Source organism: Trifolium pratense, linkage group LG3 (genome assembly GCF_020283565.1).
Source record: "Trifolium pratense cultivar HEN17-A07 linkage group LG3, ARS_RC_1.1, whole genome shotgun sequence".
NCBI lineage: Eukaryota > Viridiplantae > Streptophyta > Magnoliopsida > Fabales > Fabaceae > Trifolium > Trifolium pratense.
In genome coordinates, this window is record NC_060061.1 from 25,035,424 (window position 1) to 25,050,294 (window position 14,871).

Sequence of the window (14,871 nt, forward strand, 5' to 3'; positions counted from 1 at the left end):
TCACAGTTCAGTTCTTTTGAGTAAGAGATGATGACACAAAGCCTAAAATCAAAAATTATAAAAATAAGTATATCATTAAAAAAAATGAACAAATAAAAAAGTAAAGTAAACGAAAGTAAAACAACTATTACATAATTCAATTAAAAATAAAGTATATATTATTTAATTTGTATCATAATAGAATATGAATACACATATACAGTAGCACTTAACTAAACCTATAAATGATGTGCAACACAAAAGTTGAATGTATGATGTGCAACAAACAAAAAATGTCAAATTCTCTTAATTTTATTTGTTATGCAAAAAAGTTAATTTTTGCAAAAAATAAAATAACTACAACAAATCATGATTTTAGAAAATAACATAAGTATTTATACCTGATGTACAAAATATGAAGAGGCAAGATAATGGAAAGAGAAATTGCACATATAAGACATGAAAAAATCTATTCTCACATTCAACCGAAAAAATAAATGGTAATCTTTTTAAGCACATGATTGAGCATCAGGGGACGAAAATATTTGTTTCTAACATTCATAATGGTTAGTTAGGAAAATATGAATAGGATACAAATTAAAACAATTGTAACCTATATATTAAAATATTGGTAGAAGACTCCAATGGATGAAAATTAAATGGTGACTTAAGAGATGAAAAATATATTACCGGGAGTTACAAAGTTAATTAATGTGTATTTTTATATTCTTTTTTGTTTTGTTGATAATAATGTATTTTTATATTCTCCTTATTATAATATAGTATGCAAAAGTTATTATATTCGTCAAAAAAATTAAAGGCTAAGTAAAAGCTTGAGTGAGTGTATATTAAAAAGTCATAAGTATATAAATGTAGAATATGAAAAGTATAGAGATGACAATAATAATAATAATAATAATAATAATAATAATAATAATAATAATAATAATAATAATAATAATAATAATAATAATAATAATAATATAAGTAGAAATGATGTGGCATTGTATAGTAATTTAATTGGATTTAAATGGATGACATGGCTAAATGAAACAATTTGATTGGTTTAATTGGATTAGGGTTAGGAGAACTATCTAGGAATTATATATATAGATATATTTTTTTTTGGCACGTTACTACATATGTTTACTGTCCTTGTTTTTGCTTGCATGTACATGGACGCGTGACTTATCTGTATGGGAGTAGGCATGGCAATAAAACACATATTTGCGGGTACCCACTCAAATTATACCCGTTTTGACGGGGAAAACCTGAGTTGACTGGGTTTGGGTTCGGGTTTGGGTTTTTCCCGATTTCAAAAGATGGGTTTGGGGCGGGTAATGGGTATATTGATACCCTCCCCGAACCCGCCCCGCTTATACTAAAAATTAGATTTGACCTCTTTTAAATTAGAAACACTTAAACAATCTCTTAAATTACGTTCATATATTTATTTTAATTTGAGTATTAAACAAACCATTTTCTCTATTTTTTTTTTCTTTGTTTAAAAAAATATTGTTGAGAGAATATAATTTTGGACATTTAACTTTTTTTTAATAAAAAAATACTAAAATATAATCTAAAATCGTGTGGAAAGACGCGTAATGGGGATACCCGAAACCCGATGGGGATACCCGATCCCCGTTGGGTATGGGTTTGGGGTTATCATTTTTATCCCTGCTCGAATTTGGGATGTGTTTGGGAAAACCCGAATTTTATGGGTTTGGGTTTGGGGAGGGCAAAACCCGTCCCCGCCCCATTGTCATGCCTAATGGGCCTTTTGATTTTTATAGAATTTTTGGTTGAATGTGATTGGTGGAAGACAATTAACATTCGTTTTGGTGGCCAATTAAAATTGTCCACCGTTCAAGACCATGAATTTTGACCATCTTCCAAGTTTGCATTTTAAAATGCTAACTCAATTCATTGGTTATTTGGCGAATGGTATTTTTCAAAAATTTGCATTTTTACCAAGGTTATCAAAATCGGAGCAGCCGATCGGACCGATCGGACCGTGAACCGGTCATGAAAAATGGTTCGGTTATAAGCAAAAACCGGATAGGAAATAAGCCGGCAAAAAAACGCGTGAACTGGTTTCGAACCGAGTTGAACCGGCGAACCGGCCGGCACGGTCCAAGCGGTTCTGCATATTTTTTTTTTAAAAAAAAACAGGGCAAAATGACGTCGTTTTAACTTTTTTAAAAAATAAAAATAAAAAAAATTTGAAACAAAAAAACACGTCGTAGGAAATGTTTGTTTTTCATCGTAGGAATTGATTTTTTTGAAGGCAGTATGTTTTTTTTTGACAGACAGTATGTTGTCAATTGATGTTATGGTGCTATTTTGTGTTATTGAATTTAGTTTATTATATAATTTCTAATTTGGTTTGAATTATAAATTTTATTTTATTTTGACTTGTGATATTTTATCTTTTTAATGTATGAAATTGTGAAATATTGAGCAATTATTCATATATTTTTATTTATATATTAATTAAAATATATATTTAATTAAAAACGGTTCAACCCCGGTTGAACTTGGTCCAATCAATTGAACCTTGAACCGGTAAGCTCGCCGGTTCGATGACCGATCCGGTTCGACCTTGATTTTTACACACTTGCTGGTTAAGTAGTGTGGGGAACATAAATGAAAAAAAAAAACTCTTGCCGCCAGTGAGTTGGACACTCAAGTGTAAGACATAGTGTTATGGAGAACATAAATGATAACAAGTTGAAAACTTTGGTGAATATATTGATCGTATAGTCCATTTCTTCAAGCAATATTGATGAAAAATTGACAGCCAATATCACAACGCTAACCTCGCTATATGTACACTTTCAAAATTAGGGCACATCTTAATGGTAGGGTAGGTGATTCAGAAATATATACTTTGGATTGAAAAACAATAAATTATTGCTAAATAATAAATAATCATGGATTCTTCCGACTAACTTTGTCTACGGTTGATGGCTTTGTCCACATGTTATCGAACCTAAAATTCTTGTCATTAGGGCGCTATTTTTCTCAAAAAAATTAATCATAGATAGTTATTTATCCTTTATTATGGTTTGAAGAAGTTAGCATGTAATCCTTTGTCAGCCAAATTCCTTATAGCAGCAGCCACCAAAAGAGCACTAAGAACCATCCCTAAGCAACCAAGTATGAGGTTGTAGCACCATATTGCACCTTTTGTACGAGGTTTCTTAATTGCTAGCCACATGAAACAAGGGTATGCATATGTGACGGGCACAATGGTAATTCCACCGAGGAGAGCTGCAAGGCTTGGCAAGAAAGGGAACGTGACCGCTATAAAAAATGTGAATCCTCCAAAGAGTAAGCGAAAACATGTTCTCACAAATTGTGGACATTTTTTATTCTTTATGGTTGTGTATTTTAACTCCAGATTGTCAAAAACGGGCATGGCATAGACTTGGAAGCTACACAAACAATGTAGTATGACTAGAACATATATTGCACCAATTGTGAATTTTGTTACTTCTTGTTTCTGGAATTGTGGGAACGCCATTAACAATCCTCGATCAGGTATCTGGAAGAAACAAGAACACACAAAATTAAATATTGATTAAGATTAAATTTATATATGTTGTTTGGCTTTTATGATAATCACTTCAACAATTGTACACATGAATGATTGTGATGTGCTAACCTGCTTTCCGTATGCCCAAAATCCAGCAATTGCGAGGGGAAAGACACATGCGGCAATGAGTATATATGAAATGGTGACTCCTCTGCGCATTGGTTCTTTTGATGTTTCTTTGAAATTTGAAGGAAGTGTTCCCTGTAAAATAAAGTCACGGTTTTTTCAGTTTAACTTGAGGTGTAAAAGTTTGTCGAATTCCAACTAATTAATTAATTAAGACATCGATAGTTTGAACATTTAAAATGAAAAATAATAATAATAATAATCCTCTACGTTGATAATGTCATAATGTTATACCTGTATTTCTAGCACAACATTGTGCCCTCTAAAAGATAGCACAATAATTCCTATAGCATTGATAATGTCACTAATCTTCACCATGGTTGATTCTTGTGACACCAATGTAGTACTGTAGGACACACCTTCTGGCCTACCCTTCTTAACAGAAAGTGACCAAAATAGTGTGCAATATGTGATTGAAGCAACAGCCCCCAACAGAGAGACAGCGGCCACTGAATTGAGATTAGGCAACTGAGCAACAAGTATGGCAGCACAAGTAAACACAAGGAACCACTCCACCCCGCTCAGTGAGTGCGCACTACACGTCTGAACTCCATTATCATTTTCGCAAAGAATCTTGAACAATTGCTTCATTGTCCCGCCACCCGTGATTATAAGTATGACACAAGTACCTCCTGATAGGTACATTACTGGAAATAGTGCTGCTAATTTTCCTAACCTATCCCCTGAAATTAATATGAAAAGTAAAATTGGATGAAATGTGAGTACCATATTAACTTTGAAGGCTAATTAAGGGTGTGATAGATAAACTCTATTTGATAAGCTATAATTGTCAAGGGAAATAATGTGGTTACCAAAGGCAGACATAGCAAGGAAGAGGTATCTACTGTGACGTTTTCCAGAAGAAGCAGATTCATGAAGTTCAATTAGTAAAAATATTGTGTAAAGTTGCCAGATGAATGCTATTGACAAACATACACTACCCCATGCCCTGCAACAAGTAATTGATTTTGATATATGTTAGTAGTAGTACTATACTGTAGTGAAATTATATATATGTCAATTGTGCCTGAGATTTACTATTATAGTTCTTTATGTATAAAGATTTAAAAAAATATATATGTTTTTAATATTTTAAATTGTCCGTGAAATGTCACAAACTAATCATAAAATAATTATAATTATTACAAGTAGTCTCCATCCTTATATATATAGAACCCCCAAGACCAGAGTCACATATTCGATAAATAATTGTAACCGGGTCTATTTCAGTTTGAAAATTCAACGATAGAGTAGTCTCTACCAACCAAAAATAAATAAAAATTCAACGATGCAGTTAAATAAATATTATGGGTAAAGTTAGGTTAGGAAGCTTTGAAAATAATTCTAAAACTCCAGTGGTGTCAGAATTGTTGACTTTGAACGCAAGACAATATATTAGCTAAGATACAATCCTCAACAGACTAATGACCGCAAAATGTTCATTTTCTTAAACAAATTCAAAAAAGAGAATGTTGTTTGTAACTATGTTATTATTGACAAGCAAATTTATTATTTTTAATATTCTTCTAATTATATTTTTAATAAACCGCGCGACTTGTTTTACTTCACTTTCCTGTATCTGTCAGTGAATATCTCATGTTACCCGTGCGTTGCACGGGTTCGATTAAAATACATAATTAAAATATTTTTATAAATTAAAAATAATAATTGTGATAAGTATAATCACATATTCGATTAAAATATATTGTTAAATACTTTTTACGATATGATTATATTTAATATTATATATGTGTAAAAACAAAAAAAGTTGTTCAGAATTAAAATAATTTTTATTGAAATGATGTATCATATTTTATTTTAATTATGTCATCGTATAAAATCTTAGTTTCATTATATGAGTTGCAATTTTAGTCACAAATCACTTTGCTTTTTTATTTTTAATGTATCACTTATTTATTTATTTTCAATAAGAGTTGGAGGTCATACATACTTATACTTGGTGAAAATATTGCTCATGAGTAATGTTGAACTAAGAAGTATGGTGGTTTTGACATTTTTTACCACGTGATCTCGTATTCTGAAAATTATCTATCAAACAACAACGTTACTGCTTACTCCTTTCTATACAATTTAAGATGCCAAATAACTTATCAACTTACCTCCCTCTCGTTTTCTTGAAGTTTCTTATCAATTATTCACTTGGTGAAATTTTATCCTGATTTTATTAGTCTCGATTTTTTTTGTCTATTGTTTGGTTTTTTTTTTCTATGGGGTTTTTCTCCGCTCATTTTGCTTTCAATTTTTTTATTTAATAATTTTTATTCGGATTTTCAATTTAATTTAGTAGTGCTTATTCGAATGCAGTACTCTTTTTTTATAAATGATTTGTTTTTTTCTTTCATTTCATGGGTTTGATTAAAACACACATTTAAAATACTTTTTATCAATAAAAATAATAATTATGATAAGTATAATCATATATAATTAAATGATTGTTAATATTTTAAATATAGTAACATGGTTATATTTAATATAAATCTATATTAAAAATAAGAAGGTTATTTAAAAAAAAAAGATTTTGTTTAATATTAACCTACATAGTAGATTTGTGTATATTAAGGACAACTAATATAATTTTTAGTGAATATCTGTTAATATTCATAAGTTTGAAGAGGTGCATTATATTTTATTCTAATAGTGTAAAAGTATGAGAACTTAATTTTCTTTTTATGCATCGTGGTAGTATAGTTGCAACTTGCTTTGCTTTTTTACTTTTTTTTTCTTACAGTTGTTTTTTTACTTTTGTATGTTAGAGGTAGTCATGATTGCCTTGTGCTGATATATTGACTTTGTTGAACTGAGTTTTATTTATTATTATTCATTATATATATATATATATATATATATATATATATATATATATATATATATATATATATATATATATATATATATATATATATATCTATTGTGTTTACTACAAAAGGAATCATATATTGAGTTTTTGTTAATTAGTTTTGCTTGATGTGTGTGAAAATTGGCAATATATTTGTTTGAGTTTGCTTTCTTCCAGCTTTTATCGAAAAAATAAAAAGGTGCGTAATTTTATAGTACTCTTTTGAATCTTTCTTTCCATTTCTCTTATTTACTATATCACATAAATAATTTGAAACAACGATGCAAATACTCCGTATGGACATGTGAAAGTTGTTTTCTCTTGATCTGTCGGGTCTACAGCTATTTGATTGTAGAAAGAGTAGTCGTCTAAGAAGCAATAAAAGGCTTGACCAGCCAGCCTCTCTAACATTTGATCCATATAAGGTAAAGGAAAGTGATCCTTCCTTGTTGCTTGATTCAACCTCCTGTAGTCTATGCATATGCGCCACCCAGTAACTGTAATTTACAAACTTTTTAATAATTTATTATCGTTATAAGAAACTTGATTTTCTCATACATTTATTTTTCTTATTGTAACTAATTTACAAATGAAGGTGGATTTGTGGTTTTATTTTCACGATTACTTAAAAAGACAAATTTAATTGAATATAATAATTGCTTTATCACAAAGAATAAGTAATATCAAAAATAAAATGATGTTTTTTTTGTTACAATTAAAATGATGGTTTTGTTGTTTTAATAATTTTAGTGATATTTTCCTTGAAAAAATAAGCAATATTGTTGTAGGGTAGTAAGTAAAAATATGGTATTATGAATAATAACATATATAGTGGAAATGCACTCAAAGATATATACTTACATAAATTGTCACTTTTCATAGACTTCTTGAGCATCAAAGATGCAACAATGACAAAAATAGAGGTCTCTCTTTTATTCTCTTATCCTAATTCACATGAAAAAATTGTCAAATCTACGTTAAGAAATAGAAAAAATTAAGAAAAAAGTTAGAAAAGTAGGCTAACAAACATTATATCAATGAAAATAAGGATTTCTAAAATTTTCACACAATGTAAGAGTAACATAATTAATAAGTTGTTATATATATATAGAAACTAATAAATTGTGAAAAAGATGAAGAACCTATTGAAGAGCATCTATCCAAAAGTTGGTTGGAGAAAAATGATGATGAAAACTCAAATTTGCACTATAAACATTTAGCATTTGTGCACAAAATCATATATTTATACACACAATGGTTAGGAATGGGAAAAGATGAAGGTTCAAAGGATTGAATGATAAATTTATTTGTCATAGTTAAGGAACAAGAGTTAAGGAATATGAAAGAATGGTAGTTTAAAAGTTGGTATGACAAAGTTATTTTTTTAAAAATAATAGCACAACAATAATTAATTAATAAACAATATAACTAAAGTATTTTCTTCATAAAATTTATTTATTTTGTCAAGTATGAAAAAAAATTTAGTAGTAATTTTTTTATTTGGTTTATTTATTTAAAGTAAATTTTTGCAAAGTGCAAATTATATTTATGCATGCATAGTTTATATTTTATGTTTTGTAGTGTAAAATATGAAAGAGCATATATCTATTCATTTTTTCTTTTATAATTTGATTTTTTTTTTTGTCTTTTTTTCATTATTACTATTATTTATGTTATATGTTACACTTGCTACTAATTTAAATTACTTGTCACTTGAACTTCACATGTATAATTATCAACATCAATATAGCATTTTTTTTTGTTCTTTGCAAAAAAAATATTGGGAGCCATTATTATTGTAACATATAGATAATTACTTTGGAGGATGAATGGACATACAAAATAAATTGTGGGACACGTTTTAAATAGATATGAGAGCTCTCTAAAGCATGCCACATCATCACAATGAAGGTCTAGGAGCAATTCAACCTTCCTTTTACTAGTAAAAGATTATTATTATTATTATTATTATTATTATTATTATTATTATTATTATTATTATTATTATTTTTAATTGACAACATAGAAAATCGAACCTACTCACGTTATCATGTTCATGTCCAATTTTTTTTTGGTAAATCAGATATATTTTATTTGAATTTTAATTTTGACATTCGATTTTCTCCTTGTTCTCAGTGACAACTGGTTTGACATAATAAATTGATTTCTATTTCAAATATTTTTCCATGTTAATAAATTAAGTTTGTGAAAGTATCATTGCCTCCTGTAGCAAAAATAAAAGCATCGCTAGAAATAAAAAATCACATGTCATTCCCCCGTCCAATTAATTATAGTCTTCTAAATGTGTGTTGTTGAAAGAGGGCTTCTCCGCCATGATCAACCACCGCGCTGGTCATAAGTTTCAAGATTAGGCATTAAGTTCATCTGTTAGTAAATTGGTGACACTATTTTATTTTTAGTTTTAGTAGTTTTACCAATTTACATTTCTGCCATAGATTTAATCTGGTGGTTAGGAATACACCAACAGAGAACGATGCAGGGAATTGGGCTGCTGAGGATCCAATTTCGTCGTGATAAATAATTAGCAATATCCTTATTATTATATATAACATCTTTGTTTAAGTAAATCATAAAATTAGTTTTTAAAATTTTCATATAAATTCCAGAAATTAAATGTCTGAATAATCTAACTAATATACAATATTTTTACAATTAATTACAAGTTCAGAATATTAATTCCTAGACATATATGAGATATAATAATGTTAGCTAAGAATAAGATACGTACCAACCAAGAGTAGCAAAGGCAACAGGAAGCATAAGAGCTTGAAATCCAATGTTTGAATTAAGAATATGAAAAACTGCATAATATGCATTTCCATTTCTTGATTCTGTTATTGGAAGCCACTCATCTTTTGGATGCTCAACTTGCTCACTTTGTGATGATGATGATGAGTCTGATTCAGAGCCAGAATTAGTGGTTGGTTCATCATGAATATCTATGAACAGAGTTGGAGATAATGGAGATTTAAAATTAGCATCAGAGAATTGTAACAGAGCTAATTCTGATCTCAAATATTCATCTTCATCGTCATGATGATGTACTTCTGCCATGTCTCTACGTCGTAATTGTATTGTATACAAAAAATTGAGGCTGTTTTGGGCTTGTGATTGAAGATGAAATTCAATTGCAGATGGTTTTTTTTTTATATCAATATCAATTGCAGAGGTTTTGGTTATATATAGTAATGGTGGTACTACGGTAAAAAAAAAAAAAAAAAAGTAGTGGTTGTACTAAAATGGATTGAAAATTAAACATTTAATCAATTAGAACGCGTGATGTATTCCACTCACGAGTCACGGGAAAGGGATTAAGGGAATTACGTCATGTTGCTGATCTCACTTCATTCCATCTTAATATCACATCCTAAATTATTTTTTTTGACTAATGACATCCTAAATTATTAATAAATTTTACGCGTTGAATTGAAGTTTTTCTTATATATTTCTACTTTTTTTTTAAACAGTTTAAAAAATATTATTTATTTTTTCTACTAATATATTTCTTTTATTGTATTATAAATCACCTAATTATTCTTTTTCTAATAAATATAGTCTAATAACAGGATTAATTACATATAATGAGTGTAGAAAATCTCATGCTCGAATTCCAATATCTGAAATGATGATATTTCCGACAACTATCAACTAAGTTGTACTTATAAATATTAACCTTTAATGTGGATAAGTGAGATGATCAGAGTTCGAATTATGTTCCCTGCATATATAATGCAATGTCCTCCCAATTAAGCTAAATTCACGGGACACTCACCCTATTATTCTATCGACTATAATTAATAAAGTTATTTTAGTAAGAGAAATTTATTTTATTAATAAAATTAATATGTTTAATCATTTTCTTAAGAATCAAACACAACTCAATTAAGAATTTTTGTGAGACGGAACTAAAGTATATAATAATAATAATAATAATAATAATAATAATAATAATAATAATAATAATAATAATAATAATATTTTTTGAAGGAATAATAATAATAATAATAATAATATGCATGTGCCGCCATATCTTTTCTGATCAGTCTCATGGGATACGTATCCATATAAAAGGGTCATGCTAAACAGTGCTTCTGGGGCACTAGTTAAGCATACTAAAAAAAGAAACAAACGATAAAGTTAATGATGAGAGAGAATAACTTTCCTAAAATGATGAGAGATAAAACTTCTATATTTGTATCCTTAACCCGGGGCACTGTTTAGCATTTTCATATATAAAATGATAATAATACTAATAATTTCTCTTTTACATATTTTTTTGCAGTATATACTCGTGGAGTACTCGTGACTAAAATTATAAAAGTGTAACTTAAAATAGTTTAGATGAAATAATAGCCTCTTAAATATAATTAATTTCAGAATGTGCACCGGTTAATTTTAATAGCCTCTTAAATAGAATTAATGTCAGAATAATAATAAAGAGTTTAATTATTATTCATTGTCAGTGTAAATTTTTTTTACATATGCATCCAATGATGTGTTGTCACATCATTTAATGAATGTGACACATCATGTGTTTTTAATAACAATACATAATGTGATGGTATATTATTGGACGCACGTGTAAAATAACTTTACACTGACAGTGTATATAAATTAAATTCAATAAGAAAATAGAAAAAATTAATGGTAAGCATAAATTACTCTATAATGAATGAAATCAAATCAATTAGAACGAAAATAGCAAGATTCCAATCAAATAAATTATATGTTAATGAGATTCCGATGAAAATGGCTATCGGGAAAAATAACATGTGGATTGAAAACGGCGAGCGGTGGAGCACTCTCTACCATGCCCTTCCCCTATAAAATCCCTAAAATCGGTATCATTTTTTATATTTAAATAAATAAAATGTACAAAAATATAAAAAAAAAAAAACAAATATACAAAAATATTTCACCACATTTATCTGTATATGTCGTCCATTATTAAATTTATCATATATAGCAAATAAGTGTAAAAATATGTTGAAACAAAATTATAAATGCATTTAATATTAGGTTAATATATTAGGATGACAAAATTACACTGCATGTCCTTTATCTTATTTTTTTGTAACACTTTGGTCCTTTATATTTTTTTTGTAACACTTTGGTCCTTTATCTTTTTTTTGTAACACTATAGTCCTTTATTTTTTTTTATTTGTAACATTTAGGTCCTTTATTTTTTATAAATAAATAAGATAAGGATCAAAGTGTTACAAATAAAAAAGATAAAGGACCAAAGTGTTACAAATAAAAGATAAAGGACCAAAATGTTACAAAAAAAAATAAAGGACCAAAGTGTTACAAAAAAATAAGATAAAGGACCAGCAGTGTAATTTTGTCATCCTAATATGTAAATCTAATATTAAATGCATTTATAATCTTCTCTTATCTTTTATATTATAAGCTTGTATACACAAGCAAACTCTAAACTCTAATTTGTTTTCTCTGTTTTCCCTTAAACCCTAATTTGTTTTCCCTGTTTTCCCTCCATTTTATCTTGCAATTTTTATTAAAAAATAATACAATTTTGTCTTGACTAGGATTCGAACCTACAACCCTCCGGTGCAAGGCAATATTTCCAAACACTATGGCAAGTATACCAATTGTGATTAAAATTATGTGCAATAATTGATAAGTACCAACAATTTTAAAAATATATCATATCAAAATTATTGTTGACTATATTATTCATCACGAAATATTTTTATATCTTTCTTGATCAATGATTTTTTTTCTACTGGATCATAAATTTATAGAATAATTATCATGTGAGATTTGAAAAATTATTATCATGCGTGATTTGGAAAGTTATATATATATATATATATATATATATATATATATATATATATATATATATATATATATATATATATATATAGAGTCAGGATCCGTTGACACCAACTAGTTTGACACCAAATGTTACACCTCTCAATAACGTTTTAACCGATATAAATTTTATAAAATCCACCGTTGGATTGAAAGTTTACATCATATAGATCATTTGTGTAAAATTTCAAATAAATCCAAAATCATTTGATATGTTATTGAGATACATCAAAATTAACGGTTTTTGTATTTTTTTAAATACCGTTAATCTTTATGTGTCTCAATAGCATATCAAATGATTTTGGATTTGTCTGAAATTTTACACAAATGATCTATATGATGTAAACTTTCAATCCAACGGTGGATTTTATAAAATTTATATCGGTTAAAACGTTATTGAGAGGTGTAACATTTGGTGTCAAACTAGTTGGTGTCAACGGATCCTGACTCATATATATATAGGGCTGCTAATTTAGACCCAGTTGGGTCTAAATTAGCAAGGTGCACCTTTTGAGTTGGACAAAAATACCCTTTCTTTTTTAAAAAAAAAAAAAAAAAAACATATTGGGGCTGATCCAGTGTCGCGCGCCAACCGCAGGACCACCGTTACAGACCGTTGATTTCCATCAGACGGCCAAGAGATAATCTCATCATGGCTGTCGGATCAATCAGACAGTCCAGATAATCCATCTCCATGATAAGACAGCGCGTGCACCACACTAGATCTGCGCCTGGAGAGAGAAAATTTCATTTTAAAAAAGCAGGACACGTGTCAACTGCTGGATGGTTGGCGTGTTTTTTTTTCATTTAATACTTTAAACTCAATTATTTCGTTGTAAATTAATTTTTTATTTTTTTATTTTTATACCAAAATTCATAATTTTTTTTTGTCTACAAATAGAGACTTGGTTCGTTTGATTTGGACACAAAAAAAAAACTCAATTTTTCACTACCTTTAATTATCTTTATATAATACTGTGAAACCATTTAGCTGGTAGAATGGTTTCACAGTATAACTCTCTGAAACCATTTTACTGGTAGAATGGTTTCAGTGAGTAATTTCTTAATTGTTTGCTTCTGAAACCATTCTGAAACCATTTAGCTGGTACAATGGTTTCAGAGCGTTGTACTTTGAAACCATTTCACTGATAGAATGGTTTCAGGGGAGTTGATTTTTAATTGTTTGCTTCTGAAACCATTTTACTGCTAGAATGGTTTCACAGTATAACTCTCTGAAACCATTCTTCCAGCTAAATGGTTTCAGAAGCAAACAATAGTTTTTAATTACCGTTTTATCTCATTTAATTAACGAAAAATAGTTTCAGGTCTCAAAAAATTTCATAAAATATACCAAAAGTTCCAGAATATTATCTAATATTTTATTAGAAACAAATAAAAAAACATTTGGTTTCAGAGTACAAATCTATGAAATTATTATTATTATTTGTTAAATGGTTTTAAATAATCAGCGGAATTTGTGAAAATAATTTCATGACTTGAACTAGGGAGAGTGAGGTACACAAGAGGGTTCTAAATAATTCATAGTACTTTACATAAAATTTTGGAAATTTTTTATGGAATTATAATATTTTTAATTACCTTTTTACTCATTTAATTAACTAAAAATAGTTTCGGGTCTCCAAAAATTTCATACAATATACCAAAATTTCCAGAATATTATCTACTATTTTATTATGAAAAAATAAAAAAAAATAGAGCCTCCCTGAGGCCGCACGCGCCCCCACGCGCCGCCGGTGAGAGTGGGCGTGGGCGACGCGCACTGTTCATCGTCCCTCCCACCCGTTTTATGCAGAAACGGGTCGTGCGACTCGGTTTTTGACCCGGTTCGATCTCCCTCAATACTCAACGAAACTCGACGTTCCTTATATGGATTTTGATCGTTTTTCAATTTTACAAAGGTTTCCGGTATTAGTTTTTGAAATCGGCGTTCGATTCGCACGTAAAATGAGGTCGAAATTTGGAAGAAATTTAAAAAATGTAATAGTTGTTCTATTGTTTCAAAAAAAAAAAAGGGTATTTTTATGATGCAAATTACATACATGCCCCAGTTGCTCTATTGTTTCAAAAAAAAAAAATGGGTATTTTTGTCCAACTCAAAAGGTGCACCTTGCTAACTTAGACCTAACTAGGGTCTAAGTTAGAAAACCCCATATATATATATATATATATATATATATATATATATATATATATATATATATATATATATATATTCTCATACTATAACACCTTCAACAATATTGAAATCTATTAAAAAACAAAAAGCATTTTTCACATTTCGATGTCTCATGTTAACAACTTCACCACAATTTGACTTAATTTATTCAGAGGTGTGTATAAACTTTCATTCTGTTTTGTGATTTATTATCTTTATTCCTGAAATTGATATTGTTTTAAAACTTTAAATTTATTTATATATATATATATATATATA

At 28.5% G+C, this 14,871-nt stretch overlaps 1 protein-coding gene across 1 annotated transcript; it reads right to left on the minus strand.

Annotated features, from left to right (window-relative positions):
- Window positions 1-2,717: 2,717 nt before the first annotated feature.
- Window positions 2,718-9,808, minus strand: LOC123913709 (lysine histidine transporter-like 8). The gene is made up of 5 exons (XM_045964532.1): window positions 9,310-9,808; window positions 4,516-4,652; window positions 3,938-4,386; window positions 3,647-3,778; window positions 2,718-3,526 (listed from the first exon to the last, which is right to left on the minus strand). The coding sequence occupies exons 1-5, from the start codon at window positions 9,633-9,635 to the stop codon at window positions 3,041-3,043; spliced, it is 1,530 nt and encodes a 509-aa protein (XP_045820488.1). The 5' UTR covers window positions 9,636-9,808; the 3' UTR covers window positions 2,718-3,040.
- Window positions 9,809-14,871: the final 5,063 nt, after the last annotated feature.

What these genes read in the sequence shown, in the direction of transcription:
- LOC123913709 (XM_045964532.1), bottom strand. Translation starts at nt 9,635, where the DNA reads ATGGCAGAAGTACATCATCATGACGATGAAGATGAATATTTGAGATCA. An exon ending in ATGTTGTGCTAGAAATACAG is followed by an intron (nt 3,779 to 3,937) that starts GTATAACATTAT and finishes TTTATTTTACAG; the next exon opens with GGAACACTTCCTTCAAATTT. An exon ending in TTTGGGCATACGGAAAGCAG is followed by an intron (nt 3,527 to 3,646) that starts GTTAGCACATCA and finishes TGTTTCTTCCAG; the next exon opens with ATACCTGATCGAGGATTGTT.